The following is a 13,752-nucleotide window of genomic DNA, read 5'->3' as shown; positions in this document are numbered from 1 at the left end:
GTTAACCAACTTGAGGGATTTGTAAGTTTCTATTTCTGTCATCCTGTCTTTTTTTTTTTTTTTTTTGGTTTCAGATTTAGAATTTATAGCTGTTGTTTCAATTTTTTTAAACTACTTTCTTCTTTGGTACATGCAGTCGAATAAGCGATAACAACTTTACTGAAAGATACCCAGTTTTATAAATAACTGGACAAAACTTGAAAAAATGTAAGTTTTCGCTATGGAATCCCTCCCCCACCACTCCCAAGAATTCCTTCTAAGAGCAGAATTCAAAAAATTTCACTCGGTTCTCGTTGCCTTAATTTTTTCAATGGCAGAGAAATACAGGCTAGCGGTTTGGAAGGGCCAATTCCTCCTGAAATTTCTGCTTTGGTATATTTAACTGACATGTGAGTGAAAGCCTTCTCTTTCCATATTCTTTCTGGTTTGTATGCTGTGTAATTCCTTTGTGTTTTTCACTGAGGCAACTTTGGGTAGTTAGCATGGGTGATTATTATTATTATTATTTTTTGAACAGGCGGATCAGTGACATAAATGGAACAGAAATGGAGTTTCCTCCATTGAGTAACATGCCAAACATGAAGACCCTGTGAGTTGAATGTTTATAGTTTATATATCTCTCAAGCTTAATGGAAGTGTGTGCCTTTCTATTATTTTTGGCTGGTTGAAGTAACTAGTTTGATTCCATTTTATAGGATATTAAAAAGTTGCAATATTGTTGGACCACTACCTGATTACCTCGGTGAAATGACAAAACTAAAAACCTTGTAAGTCCAACCCATCCTCTCTCTCTCTCTACAGTCTATCTATCACTTTGTTTGTCGGAATCACTTTTTCCCTAAATTTTTTTTATGAGATTCTTATGAAAGTTTGTTCTTTCTCACCTCCCCCCCTCTTTTCCATGTCATGGATTTACAGTGTTTCATATGTGAGAGGATATTACGATAAGTTCATCCTACTGCAGATTGGTTACGACAATATACTGTTCTAGGGCAATTTTCTGTATCTGTAGATAGCAGTAGCATGACAGAATCACTAGAAAGTGTACTGTGTTGACTAAGCAGTGGAGCCAATAGGATTATTAATTCTTCAAATGAATTCTTGTTGCAAGAAGCCAGATTGATACTAAATACCATCTATATTCTTTTTCCCTCTCTAACTTGAAGAAATATGAATAATAAAAGAGTTATTTATCCAAATAATAATAACAATAATATTATTAATGAGTTTAGTATAGGGTCAAACTGCAGTGCACAATATGGATGAAGAAGGCTTGTCCTACTCGGTGCTGTTAAAGAAAAAACTACTTGCATGATTAAAGTTCCATTTAGAGTAGATTGTAGAATTTTGAGGTCATATATTTGGCCTGTTTGACAACTTCATTGGTCATTGTCTCAATCCTTGGATCCTGAGTAGCAGAAAGTAGGTATATGTGGGAGTTAAAGCTTTTTTGTTCACGTAAATGAACATAATAAATTTGAGATGAACAAGGAACTTAGATGACATTAGACATAAGATAAAGACAGAGAAGGGATTACTATAGAAATCTTGAATTCCTAGTGTGAAAACAAAGAGTTGGAGACTCCGCTAGTTCAATGCTCTCCAAACCTGGAGGATGATACTTCTCTTTTCAGTGTGGAACTGGAAAATGAAACTAAGGGGATACAATATGTGACTCATCGGACAACAAGTACAGTGGAACAATTATCTTCTGAGAGGATAAAGGTTTGACAAATGGCGTGGCATATGGAGTAGAAAGAGAAGTACTTAGAACATCTTTTGGAGATTACCACTGCAAACTTCTATATCCACTCATAGTCAATGAAAAGTATCCAGGGAGTATATGTAGATAAAAACCATGTAGAATGAACAATTTTAGTAGTTATACATGTAACAACGGAAGGCGGCATTTCTAGAAATCACAATACGAATCTGAGCCATCCATTTTTACGTTTTTTTTAATCTAAACTGTATGTTCCTGCTCAGAGTTGGGAGAGTGCATAGTAATGTCTAGAGTACTGGTACATAGACACCCATGGGATGCCTGCCAATATAAGGACGGGGGTATTTGTTTGAATTAAATTCTAACATTTGGCATGTGCTAATCTAGACCATGTCCTCTCTATCCAACGGTCAGAATGGACACAACATCTGTCCACGTGGCAGAATAAATGCCTTGTTATATTTGGATAAATAACAGGCCCTTGTGACAAGAATAATTCACCTTATTTTATTAAAGCATTTCTAGTGTGAGGAAATGTCAGGAGAACTTCAAGTGATACATTACTGCAGGATTTCAGAGCTGCAATAGTTACATGTTGCATGGAACAGTGAAGAGATTCTCAGAGAACAAAATTAAAATTCGCTGACTCACAGATTGAATAATTTTCAATAAATAAAATCTGTGGCTTATGGAATTACTGAATATACTAAAGAGAGAACCCTAGAATTCAGGACCAAGTGGCAAGTGCTCACTTGCTTCCATTTGCTCCTGTGTCTTCAATAGTTAATAAAACATTTTGACATTATGCTAGTTTATTGTACTAAGAGTTTGTTTTCAGATATTCTTATCGTAAAACATTGCATATGTCATGTTGAATTGCTGATACTCTTGAACTTTCTTTTTTATCGATATAAAAGTAAATGTTGATGAAAGAAATCAGAAAGTAAAATTCTCTTAGGAGATTAATTTTCTTCAGACCAGAACCTCATTTTCGCTTCCATTTTTTCATGCAGAGACCTCAGCTATAATAAGCTGGCTGGAGAAATTCCAAGAACTTTTGATAGATTGTTGGAAGTAACTTATATGTAAGTGAGTTTCCACTGTAATCATCTTGTAATGAGTATTAGTGGTAAGTTACCATGCTAGTTGGTTCAGAAAACTACGTAGTCATAAAACTTCATGGACATGGTCTTGTGATTAGGTATCTAACTGGGAATTTGCTAACTGGTATTGTTCCTGATTGGATGCTGAAGGAAGGCAAAAACATGTATGTTCTCACCAGGAAAGTTCAAGATGGATATTATTAGTATTATTTTGTGATACCTTTGTAGTGGCTTGAAATTTCTAATTATATGTTATTTGATTTCAAATCCAGTGTTTATAATTTTTCGTTTAACAATATGATTGTTCTATTTGCGATATTTATGTTAAGCGATCTTTCCTACAACAACTTTACATTGGGAAACTCAGGAGTGCCTAATTGTCAACAGAAGAATGTGTAAGAATACATACTTGTAGTTTCAGCCTCTTTGGTAGTATCCAGCTTCCTGGTAGTTTCTACTACTAGATCATCTTATTTTTTCCCCTCTTTTCATTCCTTTTTTCCCTGCCAGAAATTTGTTTGGAAGCTCTTCATTGGGAAAAAACTCATAAGTTTCTAGATTTATTTTGGTAAATTTGCATAAGAGGTTTTTCAGTTTTTATTTTCTTATTTGCTAATACGCAAATACAAAAAAATAAAATAGAAAGGTATGATCTCATAATTTTGACTTGATATTGACCTTCTATTGTTGTAGAAGTGGAGTCGTTCCCTGCTTGAAGAATTTCCATTGCCCACGCAGTAAGTATTTTGTTTTTGCAATTGAATGAGAATATGGTACATTACATTGGTCCTATTATTGGTTCAAAAACTTGTTTAGCTTATCTTAGTATTGTTTTCGTTAACACTCTGTCTGGTTGAAAGTAAAGTGAATATAAGGAAAACAAAAAAATTAAATAAATGGAAACTTTTCTATTCATTTATCATCAATGATTGTGTAACTAACTAAAAAACTCACTAAATATGGTAGTTAAATTTTACTTCACTTTTCAACAAAATTACTTGGATTTGAATGGGAAAATATTTGGAAAGTTAGGGGGCGAAGCGTATAGAGCCGCGAGGCAAAGACTCGACGCAAAGCCGAGGAACAGAGGATGTTCTTTAGGTGAGGAAGGACGCGAGCAAGTGGGGAAAGATTGCGCAGGGAAAACAGAGGTGCTGGTCACGACGGTAAGCTAAGTGGAGGAGTCTGAATCAGATAGTGGAAGCAAAGCTGTGACGAGGATTCAAAACACTGCAGGGGCATCAACAATAGAACCGTACGAAAGTGGGATCCCTGCAGGCTTGCAAAAGTGGGATCCCAGCCATAGTTGTCACGGCATCACGGCGATCCAAGTCGGTGGAGGGGTGTCACGTCGATATATCGACATGTCGCCCGCCATGGCAATGCCATGGCGAGCATGTCGACCATGTTTTATTTTTTATTTTCTCTATTTTTATTGTGTTAATAGATGTATACTCAAGCCATGTTTTATTTTTTCTCTATTGTTTCTCAAGTTTTAAGAAGAAAATTCAGAAATCGAAGAAGAAATCGAAGAGGAAAAGAAGAAATCGAAAGAAATCGAAGAGGGAAAGAAGACAGAAAGAAGAAGAAATCGAAGAGGAAAAGAGAGACAGGAAGAAGAAATCAAAGAGGGTCGCCATGCAACCCTCTCCAGCGCCAGGACGCCATGGCGACGGCCATGCCATGGCGACGCCATGACAACTATGATCCCTGCAGGCATGTAGACTGGAGCCGTGCGGAAAATTCAGATCCCTGTAGGGGCAGAGGAATGCTTCATGGTACTTGTTGGACAAAGAAAATGTAAACAGAGATAAAGCAAAGTTGCGAAGTAAAGGAGGAAGGTGAGAGACGATAACAAACATAGAAATAGGATAGCAATATTGGACTTTTGAGTACAAGTTCGAATACCTTTACGAAGAGCAACTAGTAAGTTAGTGGGGGTGGAAGAATCCCTAGGCAAGGAGCCTGATGAAGTAGAGGGTGGTAACAAAGAATCAACCGTTGAAGCCTGCTTGGGACAATGCGTATGCACTTACAATGTCACTGGTGGGGAAGTAGTAGATGATTCAGTAAGAGGGATGACAACATGGATATGTGGAGGGCTAAAAGGTCTGTATCCATCCTACGACTCTCATTACAAAAATATGGTGTGGTTTCAAAGAAGGTGACATTAGCACTTACAAACTGCTAACGGGTGATAGGATCATAACACCGGTAACCTTTTTGAGTGCGAGCATAACCAAAGAAGACACACTTGGTAGCATGCAAAGACAATTTGTCAAGACTAGGGCAAAGAATGTGAATAAAATGTGTACATCCAAACGCCCGTGGTGATAATCCAAACAGAGATAATTGGGTAAAACCCACTAAAAAAAGGGAATGATTTTCCAGAACAACAAATGGCATACAATTTATCAAATAACAGGCAATTAGAACAACATCACCCCATTAAAACTTCGGAACATGCATATGAAAAATTAAAGAGCGGGCAACTTCTAGAAAATGCTGGTTTTTTTTCTCTCAGCAACACCATTCTGCTGGGGAGTATAGGCACAACTGGTTGGATGTATCATGACATGATTAGAACTATCAGATATTTCACATTAGGTGTACACTAAAGCATTATCAGAACGAAAAACTTTGGTTGACACACTAAATTGAATTTTTATTTCATTATAAAAGTGCTTGAGAGTAGACAAAAGTTCAGATTTATCTTTTAACAGATATAACTAGATCCTTAGAGAATGATCGTCTACAAAGATAAAAAAAATATGAAACACTAAACAGATTTTTGACACGACAAGGACCCCAAACATCAGAATGAACTCAAGAAAACAAATAACTCCGAGAAGGAAACGAGGTACGATGATGCTTTTCAAGCTCACACGCTTCACATTCTAGTCGAGAAATAATCTTGCAACTAGGAACCATATGCTGGAGCTAAGAGAGAGAGTGAAATATCCCAACCGGTAATGCCATTGAAGAGGGGAGGACACACTAGAAGTAATAGAAGCGATAGTAGGAGTGATGCCGTCAAAGTAATGTAAGCCACCCTTCTCACACCTCCAATTGTCTTCCTTCTCTTGAGATCCTGATAAACATAACAAGTAGGATAAAAGGTAATAGAACAATTCAATGACTTGGGCTATGTTTGGAAGCCAAGAAAAGAGAAGAGAAGAAAAAAAAATTAAATTTTTTTGAAAAAGAGGAGTGAGATAGACACATTAACTCATCATTAGTATATCATGATATTTGTCCTTTTATATTTTTCTTTGCTTCTTCTCTTTTCTTGCCTTCCAAACATAGGCTTAGTTAGTTGACTAACAGATATAAATATTTAAAAGTAAATTGGGAACATGAAGAACAAAATTTAACATAGAAAGAGAAGGTAAGGAGCCACAACCAGATATGGACACCTGAATAGAGGAACCATCAGCAAGTATGACTCTAAAAGGGTGACTAATCTTTTGAAAAGAGGAGAATACATGGGACTTACCACTCATATGGGAGGTGGCACCAGAGTCGGGAAGCAAGAAATGCACTAGTACCTGAGTGAGCAATTGTAGCTATGAATGTAGATGCAAATGTCTCAATTTTCTGAACATATTTAATTAATTGATTTAGTTCATCTCGTAATGGAGAGACAAACTGACTACCCCCAAATGTAAAAGCAAGATTGGCATTAGAAGATGACACCGCTGTAGAACTCCCTTCAGATGTAACAGTATTAGCGATATTAGCAGACGACTGCTGAGCCCACTTGGGTTTATCATGCTTCACCCAACATATATCAATAGTATGATTAATTTTTCCACAGTAAGTACACTAACATACGCCTTGGTCAGGTTGCTGTCCTCTACCTCTACCACGACCACGACCACGACCACGACCACGATTATTTATAAAAAATACTGAATTATCCTTAGAAGAGGAGGACAGTTCAGACTTGGCAAGGGAGGGAGACAATGCATTGAATCTGACAAAACGCTTCATTCATAGAAGATATCTTCTCGCCTGCAAGATTCTGGCTTTTGAATGGCTGCAAGTCAGCATCTAATCCCCATAAAAATTTAGCCACTAGAAACTCTGCATGCTAAAATAATCCACTGATTTACAATTCTGTTTGAAGGAGAACATTTTTTCATAGAGATCATACACTTAAGACATGTTTTAATCCTGAGAGAAACTTTCTTTGAGATTGTTCCAGACACCTTTAGCAGTATTGTGGAACATAACATTCGCTGCAACAGAAGGCTCCATGCTATTCTAGCGCCATACAAGGAGAGTGTCACTTTCACTCATCCAGTCTTTATACTCCTTAGAGTTTGTAGGCGGGGGGTCATGAATTAGATAGTCCAACTTACGCTTGGCATTGATGTAAACCATTACCTCTTGTGCCCAAAGTAAATAATTGGAGGCACCACAAATCTTGATAGATATAATTGAGACATTTACAGAGTCTACTAGAGGTTTTGAATCATTCATTGTATATATGAAGAGATAACCAGCAGCAAATCACCAATAAAAACAAAATTCCCGATATAGGGCAAATTCAGGTGCCCAATAGTAGCTGAATATATCAAGAAGACTGACCAGCAGCAATACAACTAATAAAGAACCAACTCTGGCTAGAAATAGTCAAATAGCAGTCCAACAAAAGTCAAAAGGCGACCCTTTTTTTGTGAGTCTCCAATTATGGTCAGATATAGCAGCCTAATAGTAGATGTAAACTCCAAAACATTACAACAATCTAATGGCAGGATACGAACTAGCAATCAAAATCTCCAAATCTGTAATAAAAAACCCAGATTTGGGTAGATTTCACTTTTCAGCAGACCAAGGTGTCAGATGGACACCAAACCTAGGGCGAGGGACCCTAGTATATGGTCCTTGACAGCCCTAAAACCCCATTAAAATGCAACAGACAAATTCCCTGTTATAGGGAAAATCGACCTGTCCAAAAACCTTAAAAAAAGGGGGTGCTTCTAGGGTATGGGGACAGCAAAAACCATTAAAAAATAAATACCAAGTGAAGAGGAAATCCAAGAGATCACTGCCGCCAGTAATATGCTTCATGTGCTTGATGATTTCGATGTGGATTCATCTTCCACAGTGATCCATGGAAGAGAAAAGCAAATTAACAATATTAATGGAAGAAAACCTAGTTTTTCTTCATGTCATTACCAGCTAGGGTTTCATAGAATAGATATGGCAGCATAGGTTGCTGCAAACCAAAAAGAGATGACCCTAAAGGCTTTTAAAACAGAGATTAGGATAGTAGGGACTGATTACTAAAGCTCTGGTTCTATATAACGATATAAAAACCATGAAACTGTACCTACAAAGATAAAACGGGAAGAGAGACGGGAGAGAACACGATGGGAGGAAGAGAAACGTGCTCATGGTAGGATTCAGAATGACTTACCGTGAGCCTAGGTCCACCTACTAACTTAATAAACAGGAAATTACAAGTTAAGTACAGAAATAGTCTGACACAATTACAACTAAACCCAACTAATAATAAAGACATTAGATAAAACCACCTATGCTATAATGTTTTAACACATAGTATATGAGCATGATGCTAGACAATCACTTTTTCCACTATTCATGGCTTTTGACCTTGCTTTGCCACCAAATGTGCTTTAAAAGTCTCACTTTTAATGAATCTTGTACTATTCCCTCCTCCAACGCCTAGGATTGCCTAGACGCTGTGCCAACTATGATGCAAAATGACTTTTTATGAAGTTATTTATTGGTTGAGAAGCCAAAAAGAACTGGTGAGAACTGCATCATGCTTTTCTCCAAGAGATGTTTTAATGTCTGTTTAGAATCACTAATGTAAATTTAAAAGCCAGAAGCATGACTTTTACATCACCTTGCTGTGCATGCAAATTTCTGAGAATGAGTTTGCTCTTCCAATCTTCCATGCATATACAAAAATTAGCATGGCATAACTGCTACAAAACCTCATGTCTTTAGGTTGTGACTAAGAAAACACTAAATCCCACTCTAAATCCTCAAATCCATGTTGAAATTTTATCTTTTTCTTTTGTATAGCACCTTTCTCTCTCTCTCTCCCTCTCTATCTTGTGCATGAAATTATTGAAAATCAGATAGACTAACTATGCAATATGAACGAACTTCTGATTATGCATTATCTTTTAATTTTTTATTAATTATAATGCTCTCAATGGTTGGTGAATTTTGCAAAGTTCACAAGTTGGGAATGGTCTTATGAGCAGGGCTATGTCATGAATAATCCTGACCCATCTCAACAGTCAAGTTTAAGCCTATTTACAAAATGTAATTAATGATTGTCCAAACATGGTTCAAAGAGCGTACCCAATGCACGAGGCTCCCACCACTGTGGGTTCTGGGGAGGGTCATAATGTACGCAGCACTATTTATTATGGTTCAAACATGGTTCAAAGTTATATACAAATTTAACAAAATAGTGAAAATACCACTAACCTCTAGTATGTTACTGTGGAGGTTAGTGATATTTTTGTATTTTTCTTCAACTTTGGACACACTATTAACCCATAGCATGCATAATTGTGTGAGGGTATTAGACCAATTGAAAGTTTGAGTATCCAATTTGAACTCATGTATTTCTCTTCTGTGCATTGCTAGAGTGGTATTCATTTCATGTAAATTGTGGTGAAAGAGGAGAGACTATCAACAGCCATACCATTTATGAAGATGATCCGGATTCTGCTGGTGCTTCAAAGTTTTTCCAAAGTGGAAATAATTGGGGATTTAGCAGCACAGGCAGTTTCATGGACGATGCCAACGATAATGATAACCATATAGCTACAAGTGCTTCCAACAACTCTGAATTGTATACAACAGCACGCCTTTCTCCTCTCTCTCTCACTTACTATGGGTTTTGTCTACTGAATGGAAACTACACTGTGAACCTCCATTTCATGGAAATCACATTTACAAATGATAAAACTTATAGCAGCCTAGGGAGGCGAATATTTGATGTCTATATTCAGGTAGTTATTGGGATTGCATAAATTACTTTCAATAGCTTATAGAGAGGATGGTTTATAATTAGTTCATTGCAGGGACAATTGGTACTGAAGGGTTTCAATATAGTGAATGAAGCTGGTAGAGCTGGGAAGGTAGTGATAAAAAGGTTTTGCTCTGTTGGTGTAACAAGTGGGACATTAGAAATTCGTTTGTATTGGGCAGGGAAAGGGACAACAGTAATCCCTTCCAGAGGGACCTATGGTCCTCTCATATCGGCTATCGCTGTGGATCCTGGTAATGTTTTGTCCTTCTCTGGAGCCTATTTTTTTAGTGATGAATTTATCATATATGTGACAAGAGTATTATATTTTTGTATTGTCAGTATGTCACAATATACATCAACTACTGTTGATTAAAATTGGACAACGTACATCCTATTTTTTTTCACACAACCCTCCTCTTTTCTTACTTGTAGTCCGTATGAAAGGTCAGATAGGTCGAATTTTTTTTTTATTTTTTAATATTTTGGCTAATGCATTTTTTGGTCATTTTATTTCAAGTTATAATTCTTAGAAATCAGGTTTTCCACTGTGCCATTGTTTTGAGCCTAATGCCACATAATGTCACCTTATGAATTTATTTCTTTTATTGTTGTTTCTTCATGCAGAGTTTATACCTCCTTCAGAAAGTGGAAAGATGTCAACAGCTGCTGCTGGGATTTTGGCTTCATTGGTAGGCCTTGTCCTTGTGGTTCCCGGAATTCTTTGGTGGAGAGGCTGTCTGGGCCATAAAAACACGATGGATCAAGGTGGGAACTCACAAACACACAAACAAAGAAAAAACTAGAATCGGTTCCAAACAGAAACAAGAAGAAAAGCACCACTACTTTTCCATTTTCCTGTTCATTTACTTCATTAACATCAACTAACAAAGGAACGCCCTAGAAGAATTTTGAGCTTCACCTTGATGTTTCAATGCCATCAACTGTCCATTAGTAATATTTTCTTTTATCATTTCATGGCTCCAGCTTCTTATGTGCTAATTACATGATATGGTTTTTTGTTTTCCACAAATGCATTTCCTTCACTGACATGATTTTTTTCTGCATGATGATCACTCATGCTTTGAAGATTTGAGAATAAAATGCAAGTTATTAGACATGAAGCAATTGGTCAATTTATTAAGGCGTACTTTTTCTAACTTATAGCCAACCTCATTTAGTTGGGATAAGGTTGAATTGTTGAGTTATATACTTATTCTAACTTATCTACTTGGACAGAGCTGAGAGATCTAGACCTACAAACTGGTTCTTTTACCTTAAAGGCAAATCAAAGCCGCCGCGAACAACTTCAATCCTGCAAATAAGATAAAAGAAGGTGGTTTTGGACCTGTTTACAAGGTATTCCAAAAAACTGAAAAAATTCCCCTTGGATTGATCTATCATTCCATCCAAATGCATGCTTATTTCGAAGAAATTTGATGCTAATACTCCAATGCAGGGCCTATTATCAGATGGCACCATAATAGCAGTTAAGCAACTTTCTTCCAAATCAAAGCAAGGAAATCGTGAGTTTGTGAATGAGATTGGCATGATTTCTGCTCTTCAACACCCTCATCTTGTAAAGCTTTATGGATGTTGCATTGAAGGAAATCAATTGTTGCTAGTTTAAGAGTACATGGAAAATAACTGCCTTGCTAATGCTTTGTTTGGTAAGATCAGCATCATTTGCTCCTTCACAGTTGTAATGGTGTTCATACAACCACATTTTGTAGATATAACGTTTGTGAACCGGTGTCCTACACACCTACTTTAAATGCCAACAAATGCCACGATGGAAAACCACATTGCTAGGCTCCCTACTCACATGTCAAGCTTCAGCCCCATAAGAGTTTGGACATGGAAAAACAGAGTTTGAAAATCTAGGTTATGGGAAAGTACACAGTAGTGGTTGGAGTACTGTAGATGTAATTGGAATACATGGGGATGCATGCCAATACACAGAAGGGTATTTGATTGAATTAGTCTCTGATCGTTAATCCAAGCCATGCTTTGTCTATCTAACGGTCGGAATAGCCACATCATCTGTCCACATGGTAATGTTTAAAGTGGGTATGTAGAAAAAGTTACTAGCACAGGCGTGTAGGAAGCATTTTTTCCATAATGTATTAGCATCTCTAATTTTTCTTTATTTGATTACGTAAAGGTCCAGAAGATTGTCAACTGAAATTGGATTGGCCTACGAGACGCAAGATCTGCATTGGGATAGCAAGAGGTTTAGCTTACCTCCATGAAGAATCTAGATTGAAGATTGTTCATAGAGACATCAAAGCTACTAATGTTTTGCTCGATAAAAATCTTAACCCCAAGATATCTGACTTTGGCTTGGCCAAGCTTGATGAAGAGGAGAACACTCACATCAGCACACGAATTGCTGGAACTTTGTGAGTCATTTTAAATTCCTTGTAGACAATCCTCTACAATGAAAAAGAGAAACACATTATTTATTTCATTTCCAAAATTTAATACAAATGTATTTGACATCTTGAGATTTCACGAATTGCTGGAACTTTGTGAGTCATTTTAAATTCATCGTAGACAATCCTCTACAATGAAAAAGGGACACATTATTTATTTCATTTCCAAAATTTAATACAAATGTATTTGACATCTTGAGATTTCCAAATCCAACGCATCTTTGTATAAAAAATTTGCTTAAAGTGACATATTATACCATCCTGAAAACTATAAGGACTCTATGTGAGAACTAGTGCCCATGCAGGAATTTGAGTTAATTCTATGTAGAAAAGTTAGATCTGATATGGGGAAATATGACTATCTCTACTTTGCAGAGGATATATGGGACCAGAGTATGCCATGAGAGGTTACCTGACTGATAAAGCCGATGTTTACAGTTTCGGGGTTGTTGCCTTGGAAATTGTCAGTGGGAAGGGCAACATCAGCTTCAGGCCAAAGCAGGAATGTGTTCATCTTCTAGACTGGGTAACTTTGTTAACTTGCTCTATTTCAGTTGTGTTCATCTTTATTTTTGATATATTTGCACGTTGTGGAAGAAGATCACTTTATGTGATTGTACTTGAATTCAATAAAGCAACTCTTATCCCTTAATTATTTTTCAGGCCCTCGTTCTGAAAGAAAGAGGAAACTTAATGGAATTAGTGGATCCAAAGTTGGGTTTGGAATTCAACAAGACACAGGTTTTAGGGATGCTAAATGTGGCTTTGCTATGTACTAATGCATCTCCAACTCTTAGACCTACCATGTCAGTTGTGCTGAGTATGCTTGAAGGCCGAGCTGCCGTTCGGGAGTGTGTTCCAGATACAAGTTTCGGTGGTGAAGATACGAGATTTAAGGCTATTGGGAGTTGTCTTCGATACGGCCAAGATCAGAGCATCAGTGAGAACCTCACCCAGAGTGCATATATAGATGGGCCATGGACTGGGTTTTTGACATCTGCTTCTGATCTTAACCTACTCAATCCAGAATCCCAATATTGGAATGACAGAGTATAGACCACTGTACACACTCGTTTTATTTTTCAAGTAGTTTAGAGATAATTTTTTGTGGTATAGATTTTTGTTGCACACATTTCTATGATGATAACTGATTTTGTATTCCATCTTACCAAAAAAAAAAAAAAAAAACTGATTTTGTGTTCCATCATAACAGACAAATGTGCATATGTTTTTGGCAACTAGTATGAAAGTTTGCCAAGCATTCATGGATTACAAAAAATTGTCTACTTCAGTAAATGCGACATGATTTATAAGGTGTTTTTCTACCCAAAAAAAAAGAAGATTTATAAGGTGTTTCTTGTTTGAATATTCTAAATAGAGGAATTATTAGGGAGGAGATGTCTTTTCTAGCACAAATATGCAAACCAGGAGAGTTGAACTCTGGACCTTGTGGGGAATACACTCCAACTA

General features: G+C 36.9%; 1 protein-coding gene across 1 annotated transcript in view; it reads left to right on the top strand.

The window, feature by feature from the left end:
- The window catches only part of LOC122650337 (probable leucine-rich repeat receptor-like serine/threonine-protein kinase At3g14840), a 117,603-nt gene extending 104,167 nt beyond the window's left edge, over positions 1–13,436 (top strand). Inside the window, exon 25 of the mRNA XM_043843737.1 lies at positions 13,276–13,436. Coding sequence (XP_043699672.1) covers positions 13,276–13,338 — 63 coding nt within the window. The 3' untranslated portion in view covers positions 13,339–13,436. The remainder of the gene's footprint in view (positions 1–13,275) is intronic.
- The last annotated feature ends 316 nt before the right edge of the window (positions 13,437–13,752 follow it).

Source organism: Telopea speciosissima, chromosome 2 (genome assembly GCF_018873765.1).
Source record: "Telopea speciosissima isolate NSW1024214 ecotype Mountain lineage chromosome 2, Tspe_v1, whole genome shotgun sequence".
Classification (NCBI taxonomy): Eukaryota; Viridiplantae; Streptophyta; class Magnoliopsida; order Proteales; family Proteaceae; genus Telopea; species Telopea speciosissima.
This window is presented reverse-complemented; position numbering and strand designations above follow the sequence as displayed.